At 29.9% G+C, this 20477-nt stretch overlaps 1 protein-coding gene across 1 annotated transcript; it reads left to right on the top strand.

Annotated features, from left to right (window-relative positions):
• Positions 1 to 1452: 1452 nt before the first annotated feature.
• On the top strand, positions 1453 to 19129 carry LOC142330661 (sodium-independent sulfate anion transporter-like). The gene is made up of 7 exons (XM_075376106.1): positions 1453 to 1651; positions 3273 to 3437; positions 6646 to 6807; positions 9373 to 9513; positions 14584 to 14729; positions 16439 to 16603; positions 18965 to 19129. The coding sequence occupies exons 1-7, from the start codon at positions 1453 to 1455 to the stop codon at positions 19127 to 19129; spliced, it is 1143 nt and encodes a 380-aa protein (XP_075232221.1).
• The last annotated feature ends 1348 nt before the right edge of the window (positions 19130 to 20477 follow it).

Genomic DNA, 20477 nt, shown 5'->3' with positions numbered 1-20477 from the left:
AGTACTTTTTATATTCTTATGTGATTTTCACAGGTAGGTATGATGCATGAAAATCATCACATCTAACCCTGAATTTATACCCGAGGTATTAATTTATGCTGTTTTCCTTGAACTATGAAATATTTTATGAAAGAAGGAAAACTAATTTCATATAATTAGTGTATAATCTAATTGAATAACATGTGTTTGTTACAGAAACTAAACAATATTAGAATAAAATATTCATGTGTCGAAAAGACAATAAAATTAATATCAGTATCTCGCAATGCTATCGTAATTTTGTCTGCTACAGCTGCTACAGGATTAATGGATAAATTATCTGAGCAACCATTTATTGTTGTAGGTAATCTTTATAATAATATATAAAATAGCCATTATTATAATCTACCATTAAACGAGTAGCTTATTCTTACATCAGTGTACAGGAAAAGTGGTATAAAAATATTGTTATAGAAAGCAATATGTTACTACCAATAACAAAAATAGATAATAAAAATTGTAAGGAAGGAGAGATTATGATTAATTCTCATTTAAAAACTTCAAATTCTACTGATTTGAATGGAGAAAAGCTGAAATTTCCTTCCCTAAGAAAAAAGATGTAATGATTTTCAAATGTGAGATCCGAAAATGCTAGTATTCTTTCTGCTTTGAGAGAATTATAAAGAAAAAGATCCACTCCATTTCTATTATTCCAGATCTGGAGTATGTTAATAGAATTCTGTAAGTCAGTGATTAGGTATTAATTTATGCTGGTATGGTGTCTTTTATATACCATATGATATAATTATGAAAACCAATACATTTTCTTTATTAATTTTGCAATAAAACTATAAAGGATATTAATATTTTTGTAGGAACTTATTTTTGTACAACAAAATTGAATCATTTATTTAAATTTACATTTAAATTTCATGAAAATTTTAAACATTTGAATATAGACTATGTTTAAAATGGCTAAATATTTAAATTTTAATAAAAAATCTGCATAAGTGATAAAAGTAAGACTATTTCATGATTCTTTCATTCAAATGAAAAAGAAAATTTGTATTATATGCTGTTGATAGTCAGATTTAGAAGTGTTCTGAATGAAGGAAGTTAAGTATGGCAATAATAATATCAGCTTAGGTCAGTTTTGCTGCTCTTACTCAGGTAATTTTTAGAGGAAAATGAGAAGAACAAGAAAGAGTAGAATTTCAGCTGATTGAATTAATTTAATTCATTATATTATAGCTGATAATAAACTGGCAATTTGTATATAGTTGAAAAAGTTGAGCGTTTAAAAATTGAGTGTTTAAAAGGAGTAGAAGAATTATGAAGTGAAAATATTCTGTTAAAAAAGAAAGTGAAGTTGTTAGAAAATAACTTGAATGGTATACAGCATTCCAGTTTCATACAGCATTTTTTAGAGAACAATTTGTATATAGTAAAAACGGTGATAGATGATGTGGATGAATGGGCATCGCTTCTCCATGGGACTGGGGTTACAGAAACCAACTGGCATTGCCATTAAATCTCTTAGGAGAAATTGTTTGTAGAGAAGGAATTAATCAACTATATCTTGTCTCACGAAACAATGCAGCAGATATAAATATTAATTCAGCATGTATGAGTAATAACACAACACAGAGTGTTCAACCTTATGGAAAAATGAGTAAATAGCAATAGTTGTCGAAAGTAGCCTCTATTAAGCGATTCACATAATTGAGTACAATGTTTCATGCTCTTAAACACATATTGTAATGTTTGTTGAGGAATTGCAGCAACACATAATTCAATTTCACTCTATAATTCAGGAATGATGTGTTTTGTAACAGTTGTTGTGTTGTAACAGATGTTCTTAGTATTGATCTAGTTGTTCATTACCAGATAACTGGGAGTCTATCAAACCCATAAAACTCAAAAAGTGTTATAAGGAATTAAGTATACAAAAATGGGATGAAAGACATGCACACAATCTTTTGTGTGTGATTGAGACCAAGCTTGAACAATCTATTACTACTGATCAAACATCTTAAGTTAACTAGCTATAATTTCTAACCAACAAAAAGTACTTTCTTCTGGAAATCAGAAGCCACTGAAGAATAAGTTCAAGCTTCCTTATGAAACAGTTTTTCCCAATTATTTAGCAAATAGACAAATATGATATCTTTTAAATGAGTCAAGCAATGCAATTATTTCATTAATCACCTATTTCTGAATAGATTGAATATACGGATTTTTGTTAATTTTTTTAAACACGTACTACTCACAGTCACTTGGTTGGTTCATTACTTATACTAGATACAAATTTTGGCTCGATAAGTTAACTTCAAGTTAAGAACCTTCAGTGCTTGTTGGATTTTATATGCAGCACATAAAAATCAACATCACGATGTATTTTAACAAATTAAATTTTTCAAACTTAAAAAATTTAACAAATAAACATATTAAATAATACACATATCACATATATTATTGTTTACATATCAAGAAGGTTTCTTAACCTTTTTAAAATTGTCACCATCAACATAGTCACCAAAGGAGATACTGCCAATTACCTCCAAAAATCATGGAACTCATTATTTCAAAGAACAAGTAACGTAATTTGAAAGTTGTCATTTAATAATTAAATAGTTTTAACTGTTATATAAATAAGTACTGAAAATATAAATGTAAAATTTTCCTTTGTAACCCAATTTAAATTAAGTCCATCACCATTTAGAATACCACATTAGTTTCTGCCTCTAAACTGATAAAATTGTAATTTTATTACCTACAGAACCACTGTAAGGTATTACTTCAGAGGATGACATGTAAGAATGTAAATGAAGTGTAGTCTTGTACATTCTCAGGTCAGCCATTCCTGTGGTTAATTGAAACCCAACCACCAAAGAACACCGGTATCCACAATCTAGTATAGGACTTAGTCTTATACTAGGACTTAGTAGTATAAATATGAATTTAAAATCAACAGCAAGAGAGATACTGTATGGTGTTTCCCAAACATTTGACCAGTTAAATGTTTACCAAACATTTAACTTCAAATAGATGGAAATTTTCATAATAAAACGCTAGCCTCTAAGATTTATTCATAAAAAGTTAAAATTACTGTTCGCATGATGAAAGTGCCTAAAATTTGAAACAGAGGCAATGTTTGATTGAAGAGTGATATTTGGATATTTTAATGTGAATTTAGGGAACAGTGAGTGATTTATAACTATCATCTATTCCTAAACCTTTACTTCTGAGATGATTTTATTTTTATAATAAATTAATTACGTTTTTTTTTTCAGGCACAATAGAAGGAGGTTTACACATTCCTTCACTACCTCCATTTCATACATCAATCGGTAATACAACATATAATTTTAAGGATATGGTTTACACATTACAAGGAGGCATTATAGTGGTTCCACTTATGTCTGCATTAGCGACAATAACAATAGCAAAATCTTATAGTTAGTTTTCTATTTTAAAAATTTTATAATTGTAAACAAAACCCTAAGTGTATAATAATTTAAATAATTCCTAGAAAAGAAATTATTTTTTTTGCTCATTGACTGATTAGTTTATGGTAAAATATTCTTCTCTTGTTTTGAAAAAAAAAAAATACTATGAGGTTATTATTATTTAACAATTTCAAAAGTTTAACCTCATTTCAACATGTTGATAAATCTATTGTTTTTGTTCAGTCATGCATTAAAGTGACATGTATGAATAAATGCTCTTTAGAGTTGCTGAAATACAGTAGTAGCACAGTTTTATCAGTTAATGAATTACAGGAATTTGAAAGAGAAGACTTAACCAACAATTCTAAGATTTCTAAAATTATTGTACTTTTATTCTAGTAAACTATTAATTACTTTCCTTTGAATGGTCTTTAACTTAAATCTTGCTAAATTTTACTTTATGCAGTTCTCTTATAAAGCCCAATTATTTTAAATTGTAAGTAATGATTATACTACAAAGGTGATGTCCCTTTTGCAAGATTTCCTGATATTTATCTTGATTTTCATTAAAACTGATCCAATCATACTCAATATATCTGTAATAAAACTAATTCATATTTGTAATTTTTTTAGGATTTTATCTGTTTATATATTCAATTTATTTTTTAAACATTTATCATATACTGATCAATTCCATTCCTTTAGAATGGAATTCTGAGGATCAGCCTTGTAAATTCTATATTAACTTTAAATCATGCAAAATAAAGATGTTTAGAACTGCTTTCCACATGAAACACAATAATTCAGGCCCAATGAGATAAAATTAAATTACAATCTTCATAGTTACAAACTTGTACGATGTCGATTCAGTTACATCATACCAGTATTGATTCTTAAGATGTTCTATGTATTTTAATAAAATGCCTTAATGCATAAAAATATTAGAAGGAAATAAATGAAAAAAAATTATTTGTTGCCATTGCATTGCTAATTAATAAGTGAATAGTTTTTGATAATGAATTTTTTAAACTATGATTAGTTTTATTTAATACAGTTAAGGTATTTATTCTTAATAGCCATTTTTTGTAATAATTATTTTTAATCTCTATATTTATTTTATATAATCAAGTATTCAATGTATTTCTTATTTTACAGATTATTTCTATTAATTATGAATTTGTAACAATTAATTACAGTTTTTAGCAATAATAATTACTATTCTATAAACATGAGATGTTCATATATATATCTTCTTTCAATAAAAATTAATTTATTATTATTATTATTATTATTATTATTATCATTATTATTATTTGAATCTGTAGATTAATAATTCAAATAATTGAAGCTATGAAATTCAAAGTTAGCTTAAGGTAAAGAGGCCTGTAGTAGAATTTTTTTCTGAATACGTAACAACACTGCTGCTCTTAAAAGCAAGCATGTAACCCAATTTAAGTAGAATAATAAAATCTTCTATCTTCTTATCTGGAGAACAGTAGGATTAAGAAGACAGACTATCTAAAATAATTGCATAAGAAATTTTTGAGACAAAGCATAAATATTGATGATGCTGAACACTGGATGTATATGGTGTTACCTTAGCCCTTAAGTTAATTTGGTAGTACTATAAAGAGAAAAATAGTGAAATGCTTGCTGTTAATCAAAAAATATTTTATACTACAGAAATCTCCTAAAATAAACAAGATTTATAATATTTTTTCATTACTTAATATGCATTATCCATCATTGAAAATTGTAATTAAGGTGTAATTGGGTTAGCTGAATGTAAATTGAGGACTGCGAACAGCATTGCTTTCACTTGTTCATTTTCTTTCATAAATTAGTTAAGTTATCATGTGTAAATGTATATATAATTTGTCAATACTGCTCTTTGAGAATCATTGGTGAAGTTTTGTTGATTTAAATACAGTCAGTACTAACAGAGCAACTGACATGGGTTAATATATTTCCCAACAAAATCTTGCATTGATTTTGAATAATGGAACTAGAGTATTTTTGTAAAATATAACTGTGAATTAGTTGTAGTGGAGGAAACTATCCAATGAATATAACTTAAGCTACTGGTTGTAACCCCCATGAATAACATCATACTCATTATTAAAGTAAATATAAGATGGGTATCCTGGTGATTTTCAGGTAATTCAAATCTAAAAATATACAATTAGTACATTTACATGTATGTTAGGAACCATATTTAAACAGATGTAGGTGACTGAGCATAAGACACAAGTTACTCCTAAAAATGGCATAATCATTCTCAGAATAACAAGCATTGTGTACCAGGTTTACTAGGTAGAGTAATTTCTTTTTACCTTCTTCAGTTAATCTAAGACACTATTGTACATTACCACACAAAGTCCACAGAAATGCACATCATACTACAATTGTCATCTTCACTACAGAGTGTACAGTGAACACCATTACTTTTAGAGAAAGCAAATCTAACAGTCCCGCTTATAGCTATCATTATTACATCACACAATCTGCTATTCACTAACACTATCATCAAGCATTTCTTCTGCAGGCAACTCCAACTACTAATCTGCTTTACATTCACATCATCCTCATGTTTTTTTACTCATTCCAAGCACTCTCCAATAACTGCAATCTTTAAAAATCTAACAATAAACTTATTTACTGCCATCTACTTCTCATTTGATTCCAGCATAAGACCAACAATACTATCAAGAGAGCATCTGACCAACTTTTTTCACAAATACATGGTACGTACATATAAAACATATGAGTTTCGATTAAAAAATATATATGGATCATGGTCAAAATAAAGACAGACAGATATAGAATAATAAATTAATATGATCACTTTCTATCATCAAACAATAAATTTAGTACACTCATTAAGTGGGGGAAAAAAAATTGCTGTGAAGTTGTTAATTGTTAGTATCTATTAAAGTAAAGGTTTGGTTGGTTATTGATCTTAAAAAAGAAAAAAAGTATAGTAATTACAAAAAGTTCACCCATATTTCCATATTTAAAGGAATCAAAATCAAAGTAATAAAATATCCTTAATATCCAACAAAATAAGAATTTCAAATTTTGCTGGAAATTTTTTTAAATTTTTTTCTGTGGAAAAGTCATAGTAGATCTCTCTCTCTCTCACACACACACGCGCGCGCATGCTTTTTTAAATAATTGTTCAATGTCAGTAAATTAATAATAAATTTATTAATTACAGGCCATGGAAAACCTATAGAGACCTCTCAAGAATTCCTTTCATTAAGCTTAGCCAATACATTTGGAGGGTTTTTAGGTGCCATGCCAGCAACTGGTGTTATAATAGCTGGTGCTGTTGCATCTACTTGTAATGTTAAAACAACCTTCGCTGGAGTGTATTCAGGTAAATATAAGAAGTTGAGAGAATATCTGTTAATTTAATTGTGAACTAGAAGAAATCAATATATTTGTTCATTCAAATCAGTACTTAACTGTATACAGATAACTTAAATATAATTCAGCACTTTAAATAAAAGAATTGAAAATTTCTATTTTCATCTTCCTTTTTTACAAATTACTTTCCTTTAAAACAGATTATCAGCATTAGTTAGTTTGCTATATTATTTAATCTATTACCATTTCAGTACTCAACATAAGAATTAAAATGTGTGCTTAAAGATCAAGTTTGGTTCTTAGGAAATGATTCTGGCACTGCACCAATAACTGAAATTAAAAGATTTAGATTCCATTAAGTGAAAGTAGCTGAAATGAGGTACTGTCATTTTGTTTCAGATTGCACAATGGTAATATAAGGTAGGTATTAAAATATAATGCTTAATGAAACAGTCAAAAAAATACTTGAAACACTGTGAAATACATTTAACTGCTAAAATTAGCATTGTATTATTCTTTCAGTATAAGGAGACCAAGAAAACAGTGATAATCTTATATTTTATTTTAAGGAGGTAGATGTAGGTATATAATGCTGATAGGATTTAGTACTCAGTTGTAAATTATGTTAAAAGAACTTTGTGAAGAAAAGTAAAACCTCTTAACACATCAAACAAAATGCAAGAATATTCAATTTAGAGATTTTTGAAAGATTAAAATGATATAGATGCATTTTGTTTTACATTTTCTTGCCATTATTATGAGGAGCAGATGAATTGTAATGTACACTAGAGCATAACGGGAAAACTAAGCGACATTTGCTGTCATCTTGTAGTTTCATTTCCCTACAACTAACATTCTAAAATTTACTGATCCCTTCCCTCTTGTTTTCTGACATGCCCATCACTATGGAGTAGAGTACACCTACTATGTCAATGGATCTAAAACAACATATGTGTTAAAAATGGATAACTTAAAAGTGAACGCTAGTGACATTCATCGTTGTCTAAAACCCATTTATGGTGATGAAACAGTTGATTGAACTACTGTGAGTTGAACCCACCAGGTTGGTCTAGTGGCGAACGCGTCTTCCCAAATCAGCTGATTTGGAAGTCGAGAGTTCTAGTATTCAAGTCCTAGTAAAGTCAGTTATTTTTACACGGATTTGAATACTAAATCATGGATACCAGTGTTCTTTAGTGGTGGGTTTCAAGTAACCACACATCTCAGGAATGGTCGAACTGAAACTGTACAAAACTTACACTTCATTTACACTCATACGTATCATCCTCATTCATCCTCTGAAGTATTATCTGAAAGGTAATTACCAGAGGCTAAACAGGAAAAAGAAAGAACTACTGTGAGTAGTTGAGCAATAAAATTTTTGCATCAGAATTTGGTAAAGCAAATGAGGATGAACCTCAAAGTGGTCGACTAGTTTCTGTGACTAATGAGAATCATTAAAAGGAGATAATGAATCTATTCAAAATAACTCATTAAACATGAATGCACACCACATAGAAAAGAACAAATAAAAAAGGAATGTTATGAGCAGCTTCTGAAAAGTTAATGTGACAAGGGAAATGGCTTTTCAATACCGTGATGGGAAGTTATTATATTTTTAATACTGCCAAGGCGGCTCTTATAAAGTTAAAATTTGAACTTATTCCATATCCTTTATACTCCATACTAACCAGATTTGGCACCCAGCAATTTTCACTTCTTTCCAAAATTAAAGAGTAATACTAAGTGTGTTCATTTCACCTGGATACTGTAAGGGCACAGTGAATTCACGGATCAAGGAAAGAATGCCAGTATTCATCACTGACAGAATAAGAAAATTGGTTCACCATTGGGAGAAATGTTTAGATGTAAATGGTGACTATGTGAAAAAAAGTAAATTTTTCTAGCAAATAAAATGTACTTTTATACCATATTTTTTTCATTTCCTTTTATTTTCAAGTTATAAACAAATGTCCAAACAAATAAACAAATGACATCCGTCATGTCTTGTGCGACGATAGCGGCATTTTGGAACGGCTGTTTCTCTTTTTGCATAAAACCGGGTTATTGCAACGGATTTAATATGCTCATATATGTTTTTCTGTAAGGACAGTTTTTTTAATAATTATAGCCTTTTATTTTCAATTTGATTTTTGGTTCTATGTATTTAATTTTACTGTCCGGGGAAGGGATTTTTGCACAACCCATCGGAATTAGGTAAGTTTTATATACTTTCTTTAATCTATTATTTTAACTTTTATATTTTATCAACTTTGTCTATGGTATGAGTTTTGAGTTTTATTTTGCCTTCTTAGCTTGTTTTAGTAAATTTTTATTATGTGATTGGTATTACGTTTACGCCTTGTATAGTTTATTATTTCAGAGTTATTTTACCCTTTTACTAATGGCTACCGGGCGATGATAACGCCCAGGCGTTTTTCGGCCACAAACACCAAAAAATAAAAAATAAATAAATAAACAAATGTACATTACAATTCAGCCGCCCTTAATAGGTAAAATTTTATTAGTTATTTAAAATTAAACAAAATAATTTTAATATCCGTTTTTATTTTAGGAATGCTGTCAGTATTAACACTGACATTCCTTACTCCATACATGTATTTTATACCAAAAGCTTCTTTATCAGCAGTGATTATATTTTCTGTTATGGTAAAATTAAATATCAAAACTGCATATTCAATATGGAAGACAGACAGTAAGTAAAGTTTTGTGTATTTTTTTTTTACAATTATTTAATTGGAAAATCTTATTTAAAAGCAGAGAGTTTGTTTGTTTTCTTGTTTATCTGTCTGTGTCTAGTTACCATGCGATAACCAATCAACCAAGTGCTTTCAAATTTGCAGGATACATTCATGTTATCCCAGGAAAGGTTTTAAGTCATAGATTGAGGCTCTAACCTCCTTGAGGTAAAGTTTTCAATTAAAGACATTCATTAAAGAAGAAAAAATTAATCTTTTTATTTCATTGTTATAGTTTTGTCACCATAGCAACAGATGTAAGTTGAGAAGGTTTCCTCGTAAAAAGTATGTTTACTTTAGTTACCATAGTAACTACTGTTCTGACTTTGGTAATTTAGTTTCTTTTACAGATTTCTATAAAACATGAACAATTTAAGTATTCAGTATTATTCACAATCATGAGGCTAATGAACATTGTAGAGTCCAGTTGAACATTACTGGTTAGACAGCAACAGCAAACGAATCGAGCTGTGGGAGTTCCAGGAGCCAGTCAGGCATTGCTTCACTTGGAAGGCCCTCACAAGCCCTGAAAGGCCCCAGAGAGACCTGAGGTCGACCACCCAGGAGAGGCCAGGGAACACCTGGGTTGGTCCCAAGGGCAAAGCCCTGACCATCTAATATTAATGTAAATTAAAATTTAAAACATATTTCGGTACTGATAAAAATCTTAAATTGCACTGTTACATGCATAAATGTGTTTTCTATTTATGAAAAGTGTTTCAAATTAATAAATGTTCTATTTTTAAAATACCAAATTGAAAATACACAAAAAAAAACTTTTTGTAATTGTCAAACATTTTCAGTCATATACAGTACCATCAACAACAAGTTCAATTGCTATTATATTTTGATTCCACTATAAGTTACTCCTGGAATTTTTTTTTAGGAAGATCATTTAAGATTTAAAAATTGGTTTGGTTTGTTTGAAAAATAATAATACTATTTAATTCAACACAAATAATTTTAAAAGATAATAGTAATAAATAAAATATTTTAAATTGATTAGTTTAATAATTATTCTATAATAATATTTATGACAGACACCATTTACACGATTTTTTATTACATTGGACCATTAATATATGGAAAAAACAATCTATAAAAGAAAAAAATGGTGCTGTTTAAAAAACATCCAAAGGTTATTGATGATTTAACCTCTGTCAAGTAATAAAAATAAACAAAATAAACTGAAAAAACTGATTACAATGTAACATTTATATTACTTCTTGTCAGTCCCCACCCAAATTCAAATACTTAATGTATTATGACACCAGCTAATTTACTCTCTCTTCAAAGAAAGGCACAGCCAAAAACCCTTTGGTTAACTCCAATCATGAGTTAAACATTGCTTTTGAAGTATTGAGTAGCCAACCAACTCTTCAGTTTTGTGAAGAGATGAAAATCAAAACGATATCAAATCGGAGCTGTAAGAACTACTGTAAAAAATGTGCCACTTAAATTTGATTAGTGTACCTCCTTTACTGGTATTGATGGTGTGAGACTGTGTCATATGCAAAAAAAAAGAAATATGATCTCCTTTGCATTCCATGCTGTTTATTCTACATCACTCTCCTGTCAGTAATTAACAATAAACATCTGTGGTTATTGTTACATCACCCGACTTCATAATTTCTGCCAACAAAATTCCTTTACGCTCCTAAAATATGGTAGTCATAATTTTTTTGTTCAAATTGGTTTGTTTGATATTTTTGGGCTTCTTTGCAAATGTGTATATGTGTATATACTGTTTGAACTGTTTTTTTGTCTCATTATTGATGAACTAAAAACACGTGACATCCCAATAATAACACTTTCAAGAAATTCACTTCCTTTATTCTGGTATTCAAAAGAAAATCAGCACTGCTCTCATTTTTTTCGTTTTGTGGACATCTGTAAATGAGTTTCAATACCCATATGCACAATACTTACGAAAGCGCAGTCTGTCTATAACAACTCTGTAAAGAGTGGACCTTAAAATTTTAGGAAAATTTTGACTAAGTTCAGCAGTAATCTTGAATCAGCATTTATCACAAACTGCATGTTCAACTTTTTCAACAAGTTGATCACTCAACCTCTTCTATTGATACCTTCTTCCTTCCTTGTCATCGTGCACATTAGTTTGCCATACCGTAAAGTTTCTACACCGTTCTCATCACTCATAACATTATTACTGCAAACTACACACAGACAATGTGGATCTAGGCTACAGACGCTTCTGCTTGCAAAAAATATTAATAACGCTACCTATTCGAAACTGGAGGGAGCCACAATTCATATTTCACCACATATTACTGGGGCAGTATAGAACATAATGGCGACTCACCATATGTGTCACTAGATTTAAACTTAGCTGATGTCTACAGCACATGCTCTATTTGCTGCAGAAATTTGTTTGTTTGTAACTCCCAACTGGAGGTTAATTTATAAAGAGTCTACGTATCTAACCAGTTACAAATAAAAAAAATAAAATATATTAATTAATAAAATTAAAAACAACTCCAGTGTATGTATACCAAAGCAGATGTTAGTAAAATATACTGTGGAAAACAAAAACTTAAAAATATTCTATAAATTAAAAGAAATTAAGAAAAAGAATGTCAGGGGCATTTATAAGCATATAAGTGGGACAAACTGTTGTTTGGCCTACAATAGGTAATTATTTATAATGAGATATATTCTCTTCAGTGTTATTACTAGTACTGTTGTTAATACAGCGGCTGTCATATAAAGATTTAAAAACTTTACCTTAAATATATAATCAAATAATATATATATAATCCAATTACTGTTTCTGTTTATTCATTTAATGTGGTTTCTGTCAACCATTGAGAGTATAAAAATTTGATTTTGTATATAGTATTCCTTTTATTTGTGGTTAAATACAGATCCAGTTTAACAGTATAGTATTTGGTGCAATCACTTTAGCTTGATTTGTATACTCTCGGATGGCTGTGTGTGCTCTATTAGTATTTGATATGATCTTGTGTATTTTGTTTGTTTTGTGAACCTGACTCTGCAATCTTCTTGGAAGAAAATGATAATTTCATTTGATTTTTAGTTGATGTGTAAGTATTGTACAAATGTTAAGTAGTCTCTGAAAGTGTGTATTGTTTTAGTACAGTTATTTATGAAGCATGTTGTCTAAGTGTGGGTAGGTAGCCAATCATCTACCCAAGATAAGAAAGTTCTTCACAGGGATTACTGAGTTCTTCATTGTAGCTGACAATGGTATTATAGATGAAGTAATGAAAGTGAGAAAGCTGCATTTTAATGCTGTCTGGAGTGATAAGACCGCATTGCATTGTGGTTTTACCTCTTCAATGTATCTAAAAGTAACAGTGTATTCTAAGAAAACTGGTTAATATAGTACCTCAAATAGGACATGTCTGTTAACTTTCCAGCATGTATGAAAGATTGCCTCATCACTAAATAACAATGAATCAAGATAATTAGAATTGTTTTCAACACAGTGCAATACTTCTGCAGCAAACTGATATTGTAGGTGGCCCTACAATTGAGCCCTTATGAATAATGTTGTGAACAGTGAAACAAGGAATTTCCAGTTCGTAACTAGCCCGCCTAATTGACTTTGCAGGACTGACAGTGAATGCATCATGTACACTACCCACAGTGTTGTCACTAACTGAAACTTTTGAGTGATTTCCACTTTGTGAAACTAAGCTTCCAGTCTCTCTTAAAGTCTGACAAATAGACTTGAATGTTGGAGGATCGATATTCCTTTCAGTTCATACATACTGCTGAATATACATTAGCGATTGAAACTCCACTACCCAAAGCATGCACTGAATCTTCTGCTGTGGAGTTCACATTTTGACTGCCTACAATTGATTTATGAGTTGGCTTGCCTGTGCATGCATATTTGACTGTCCTTAAGAGTATACAAAAAAAATCTTAGCATTATTTCCTTTCAATTGAGCCCACATTTAAGAGATTATGACAACTGGTTTTATAAATAAAGGCCATTCATCACTTTTGGATAACTTTAGCCTCAATACCCTGCATTTTAAAGGTGTCTTAGTTTTCTAATTTGAGCTAGCTGACATCTAAGTAGTGCACACTGGTCACTCTGAACTGAAGTTCAGCCATTTTGAATACCATTCTTTTTAAAGTGTGTAACCCTCATAACTTCATTCCAGAAAGCCTAATTAATCTTACGAAGTATTTCATTTAAGATATTATCAAGCTTTTGGTAGAAGTTGATGCAGTAATGTTATTCAATACATTTAGTCATTACCCACAAAATGAAAATGTAACAGGTACCTGTCACAATAATACACAGAATATTTGGTGGACAACCAATATGGATTAAAGATTACAAAAAAAATGCATGTGAACTAGGTACTAGTGCTGCATTCTAACAAGGTTTACTGCTCACGTTCAAATAATTTTTAAGTAAAAATATGATCAGTTACTTTGAATACTTTGAAACAGATCTTGTAATTTAACTATAGTTTTAAATTTGGTGCGACCACTGAAGGATGTGTTACTAATTAATTATAAAAGGTCCATTAGAAACAGAAATTCTATTTTGAATACATATCATTTTATGAAGTGTAAAATAAACACCATTGAATTTTAGTGTTATCATGATTTGTCATACTGTTCCAAAAAATAAATTACTTAAATACTGGAATTTTAATAAAGGAAATATTTTATTTTTTTGATTATGCATTATTATAAGATATTTTTTTAAAAGTAATTCATTCATTATTAATATCTTTGTAATTATAAGTCAAAGTTTCATTTACTGAAATGTTAGGTATTCATTAAATCTTTTCTTTAAATTTTTATTTTGACCTGGCATAAGTCTGCAAAATCATTTTTTTATAATTTATTTAACTACTATTTTAACTTTAAATAAAGTTTGAAGTCTGTAGACTGATAAACATTTTTTTTATAATTTGTGTTTTTATATTTACCTTATACTCGTACTGATAAATTTTAGTCGTGAATAAAAGTACATTTCTTATATTGTAAAAAAATTGTTCTTATTTTTAATATTGCAGAATCAGGATTTATTATCATGATAATAACAATGTTTTTGACACTTTTTAGAACATTATCTGAAGGATTAATTGGAGGAATATTACTTAGTATGATACAATTAATCTGCACATGGTCTCGACCACAAATCTCTGTAGATGAACATAAGGTAATCTCATCCAGATGACATATTATTTAGAAAAAATATTCAATAGAATTAATTAAGATTATAAGAACTGAATATAAAACCATTTTTGTTGGCAAGTCTCTTGAAATTAAAATATATTGTTTCTACATTTTTTACACAGTTAATATTTTTTGAAATAATGTATGTTTTTTTTTTTTTGTATTATTTCTACAAGTTTTTGAAGGTATGCCCATCAAAACTTTATAAACCAAAAAGATTGGTTGGAAAAATAACATTAGGTATTTTCTTTAAATAAAAAAGTGTATTAGAAGAAAAAAATTCCAGAAAAAAATGGTTGGGTATTAGCAAGTAGATCAGCTAAATTCGCAAGCTGCTAATAATAGCTTGACCTGATTAAGGCGGTCCAGAAAGTAACTTACATTTATGCCTAGCGTGGAGATAAGTGAGGATAGAGCCAACATTTTGGCGCCAAAAAGGTTCTACACTCGGTACGCATCAAGCTGTCGTAGCGTGTAGACTGTGATTTTTCTACTTTATTCGTTGTGAATTATTGAAATGTGCACCTCAATAGAAAATCCTGCGAGTTGTGAGGTGTATTGAGTGATTAGGTTTCTCAAACCAATTGAAATTCATCGGCAACTTTTTGAGGTATACGAAGATGGAATAATGAGTAAAGGTGGAGTTCGACAGTGATGCATTCAGTTTAAAAAAGGCCACACCAATGTTTATAATGAGGACCGCAGTGGTCGGCCTAGCCTGTGACTGATGAACTGATGATGAAAATCAACGATAAAATTTGTGAAAATCGCCGCATTGCGATTACGTTACTCTCGCTTCATTTCCTCCAAATTTCACGGTTTACTATATGAAATTGTATCGGGGAAGCTTTGTATTCACAAGTTTTGTGCAAGACCGGTGCCAAAAATCTAAGGCGGCAGATTAAAAAAGAGAAGGAATTGAAAAGCTTGTGCATCGTTATAAGTGCCTCGATTTAAATGGCGACTATATAAAAAATAGTTAAAGATTGTTCCTTTCAAATGTATATAATAAAATTAATTTTTTTATTTGGTTGTTTTTTAATTTCAAAATGTAAGTTACTTTCTGGACAGCCCTCGTAGTTGAACAAAATAATTTTATGAATTTATAAATGATAAGGCTGCAGATAAAATGTAATGGAAGTAAAGTATCACACAAACATCATGTGAGAGAAAGAAAGTGAGAAGAGTTAATGCATAATAACATTAGTCAGTCAAGAGATTGAGTATCGTTTTTATAAAGTAATATTAATAAAAAATTCCTCATTGAGCCAAACATACAGTTACATATCAGCTTACCAACCTTTCTGAATTATAGGTGACATTTAACAGTAGATATGTTTTATCTGTTCATCTCAGAGATTGGTTGTATAATGAACAGCATTATTCTCATAGAAAACAATTCTGATCAGTATCATTTGAATCTCAGATGCTTTACATCTATCATGGATAGAAGAATACGACACAGGTAGTATATAGCAATAGATTAATGTACTTTCGTATATGGGCATTACACTGTCACATTTTTACTATGTTGGAGAAATTAACAATAAAATAAAAGTAATTTACTGAAAATACTAATGCGTAAGTCATAATTAAAAATACATTCATTGATTTCATTTTGTGATAAAATTTTAAAAAAATTTCATTTAACTATAGATTTATTACTATTTTATTTTTTACGTTTTATTCAAGGTACCACAAAGTAAGGAGACATATATAGAAATAAAACCAGATAGAGGAATGTATTTTCCCGCATCAGAAACTCTACGTGATATTGCTATAAAACATCAAGATAAAAAACATCCTATAGTTGTAAACTGTAGTAATTTTACAGAAATTGATTACACTTCTCTTCAGGCATGTAAAATATTACTTGCATATTTAATCCTTAAATATATATATTTAAATTTATTAATCCCCTTACTGTTAAGTATTTTTATTTATTTAGATTAACAATGTTGAAGGCAAAAACTTTAGTTAAATATGCTGCCTTTAATAGTTTAACTGAATTTTAGATCTAAAGAGTTCATATAAATTATATATTCACAAAAACAATTATAAAATTGTTCTATGGAATTTAGAAAAATCTTTTGTTTTTCTCAATTTCTGATAAACTCTATTATGTTTTGGACTTTAATCTACCAGAAAAATAATTCAATTTTTCGATTATAAGTTATTAAAAATTGATAGTTATTCTTGTTTTGCTACAATAAATTCTGATAACTAAGTTTCAATTTTCATAAAGTTAGAAGTAGTCAGCCTATGTAACAGTAGGCTGTCTGTTCATTGTTACTATCCTTAGATATGAATCACGCTTAATGATTTGTAAATTAAAAATTCTAATCTACATTTATAATCACAAAATCATCTGTTACCTTCCTAAAAAAAAAGTATTAAAATTAGCAACATTTAAAAATAACAATACTCATTTCTCTTGAGCCACATTTCAGAACTGCTTTTGTTAACAGCATATAATAATTAGGTTAACTACCAGGTCCTATTAAAAATAGCCATCATTATAATGTGTTGTCATTTTAATAAATCACAGATTTATTTAAAAGATTAGAAATTTTAACTTTTTGTAACAAATTGAATAATAAAACATATTAAAAAGATTCTTTATAAATGTTTTCATATCTTATTGTGATCTTCCTCGGAGACTGGATTGTACTTTTATGTAAAGACAGTTTACATGAGGTTGGATGATTTAAGATATGAGTATGTCTGTCATTGTTAGTTTGAAAACAGTCTGTTAATTTTGAAAATGTGTTTCTGCTGGTTGCTTTATGGATAATGAAGTCAAGAAAATTTATTTGTTTCATAGTTTGATTTTTTTTTTGAGGGGAAGGGTCTGTAAAGTTTAATTTGTCTTTGTACAATAATATGGTGTCATCAATAAATCCAAGCTAGCATATTATTTTGTGAACATATTTGTTGGGGGTTAATGAGTACATTTGTTTGTTTTATAAATTGTAGAATGATTTCAGCTTGGATGCTTGAATCTAATAGAAACATAACAAAACACATCATTGCATACAGTATACAGTCACCAAACAAACTGAACAGTTGTTTATAGACTAAACAGTTGTGATTGCACGATGTTCTACATTGGTTAATGAACTCATAAAAGTCCTCCACAGCAACATAAAGTCACCATTTGCTAATTACTATCTTACAGACACAGTCCACCAACATTGTTGTCAATGTTGGTCTTATTCTTATGTTGTCATTCTTATTCTACCGTACCTGAGCACAATGAATATTATAAGTAACTGAACAAAAACTTACAACAGGATACTAAATTAACAGATAAAATTCAAATCGCACACATTTACAATATTTATGTAAAAATTGTAAAAGTTAATTAATTCTAACTAATTAATTGTTAAAGGTCTATTATATTTAAATATAGTTTAGCAAATTCCATTCTAGCAGCAGAATTTATATATGAAAACTAATTATCATGTATACTTACATCTACTTTGTTTTCTTCACATTAAGCACTTTCACAGAAATCTGTAATTCATCAGAAGTATAAAATTAAATACATTTTATTAAAAACAAAACATGAAAAATTAAAAAGTGTATTTACCATCTAAATAATTAGACATAAAATGATCTTATTCTGCTGCTATTATAAGAGGTAGATAATAGAACTATTATTATTAGTATTATAATTTGAATATATTTTTAGACTAAATTCGAAAATTTAAATTAAATGGACTGTTTCTCTAATTCAACCATGAAATTTAGATTTTAGTTGTTCATTAATTATATTTTCATTGTAGTTTTTATTGTGTACTTTCTCAAAAGTAAGAGATTTAAATTTATTTATATTTGAAAGTTTTTTATAAAATTTAAATTGTATGTATATTATCTTTAATATGATCAGCTTATTTCAATAGTTCTGATAAGGCGGCCCTTTTTTATAAGTGTAGAATATCAAGGTTGTAAATGTTACTGAATTTGTGATTTCTGCCTATGAAGTTGCTAGCAAATGCTGACTCTGTTGTTACATTACTTTTAAATGCTGATCAATTGTTATTCCAAAATATTTATGTTTTCATTGACCAATGAAAACAATTGCTAAATTGTGAAATGTGGCAATTTTTTCTGTGTGCAGTTTGTTTAAGTATAATTAGTTTTTTTATAGATTTATTACTTTACTTATTTTCTAAGTAATTAATGAAAATATAAAACTGATATTTATTTTTTCAGGCAATACAATCACTATCAAACGAGCTAAGATTGAATGGACAAGAACTGATATTAATGACTGGAAATCCAAAATTTAAAGAAAAGATAAATTTTGCAACTAATGTAACTGTGTGCCTTGATGAAAATGAGTTGAATAATCATATTACACTTAGTGTAAAAGATTAACAACTTTGTTTACAGAAATTTTTAATAATTTATTTTATTTAATAAATAATTTTTATTACAAAAGAGCAAAAAAAAGAAAATATGTATTCTTTTATAATCAGTGCAAATTTATACAAAGCAAGATCAAAAAGTATCCACCCTTATTTTTATTGTGGTAACCAGTTGTTATGGAAGAGGGGCCATCATGGAATCTGACGACTTGTAGTAGCAGATGAATATGATTCTCTGATTTGCTGTCATTGCAGCCATTTGCTGCTTAGCAGTTCTGAAAGTAAACATGTAACTAGTGCTTGCCATTTAAAATGATTGAACGGGTTTAGCAGAAAATCTGCGTTAAATTTTGTCAGAACTTAGTGACACGCAAGTAAAGACATTCCAACCACATAGGGGAAGACACCTTGTGACATTACCGGTTGCCACATCAACCCCTCTGTTGCGAGCCCTGAGAGGTTTTACCGGAGGTCGTCCTTAGATACTCTGATTACATCTCACAGTTATCAGCCAGGCCTCGGTCGGGATGGCACCGATGTAAATACCTCGGCAGACATTTGCATCAGTAAAATACAAATCAAATTTTGCCTTCACATAGGCCCCAAACGGACATCTTCACATCCAACTTAACATGATTCCCTCAAACTGACTAACCGGAACCGCGGACCCCGCGCCTAGTCCAAATTTGACAGCACCGTTCGTGACTATGAATGCCTCAGAAAACGAACAAATTGAAAGTTAAATCAGTGCTACACTTATACCAATCAAGATTATGTTTTACCCAACATAGAAATTCAGATCTACACCCAAATAAGTCGACCAAATTAAGTCACCTAACAAGGGGAGTGTAACCTCATTCCGGTCCGCGCAGGAGCCGGGTACAAACCCCGCGTCACCCACTCGGTCTCATCATGGAGTCTCGCAGCATTACCAAGTCACAATCAGGACCGCCACCGGCGGAACGAAGCCACGCCCCCGGTCGCACGGGCTACCATATACCCCGGTAGCGCGGCCACTCCTGCTAGCGGGAGCCCCAAATTGAAATATAAACAATACCAACATAACAGTGGCACGATGCCAATGCACCTACCTCCAACCAATCCAATGCCTAGGCCGGAATCCTGCCACGATCACCTTTTACCTTGGAAATGTAGCGTTTCTTACGCTCATTAGCCAAGATATCTATTGGTTTAACTCCGCCTATAACACGGACTACCTCCCGCAAGACTATTCTGTAACAACCAGCAAGAGGAGTCGCTAGGCCCGCAGCAAAATGTCCGCGTAACATCTAAAGACCAAGCGGTGAGCCCAGACAGGTGCAACATATAGCATAGTTGCCTCACTGACACCTTTGTAA

This window comes from Lycorma delicatula, chromosome 9, assembly GCF_047948215.1.
Source record: "Lycorma delicatula isolate Av1 chromosome 9, ASM4794821v1, whole genome shotgun sequence".
Lineage (NCBI taxonomy): Eukaryota > Metazoa > Arthropoda > Insecta > Hemiptera > Fulgoridae > Lycorma > Lycorma delicatula.
This window is presented reverse-complemented; position numbering and strand designations above follow the sequence as displayed.

Excerpts from the sequence above, each read along its gene's own strand:
- LOC142330661 (XM_075376106.1), top strand. The coding sequence starts at position 1,453 with ATGGGCATCGCTTCTCCATGGGACTGGGGTTACAGAAACCAACTGGCA. Across the intron at positions 3,438-6,645 it reads AACAATAGCAAAATCTTATA|GCCATGGAAAACCTATAGAG; the intron begins GTTAGTTTTCTA and ends TATTAATTACAG. Across the intron at positions 6,808-9,372 it reads CTTCGCTGGAGTGTATTCAG|GAATGCTGTCAGTATTAACA; the intron begins GTAAATATAAGA and ends TTTTTATTTTAG.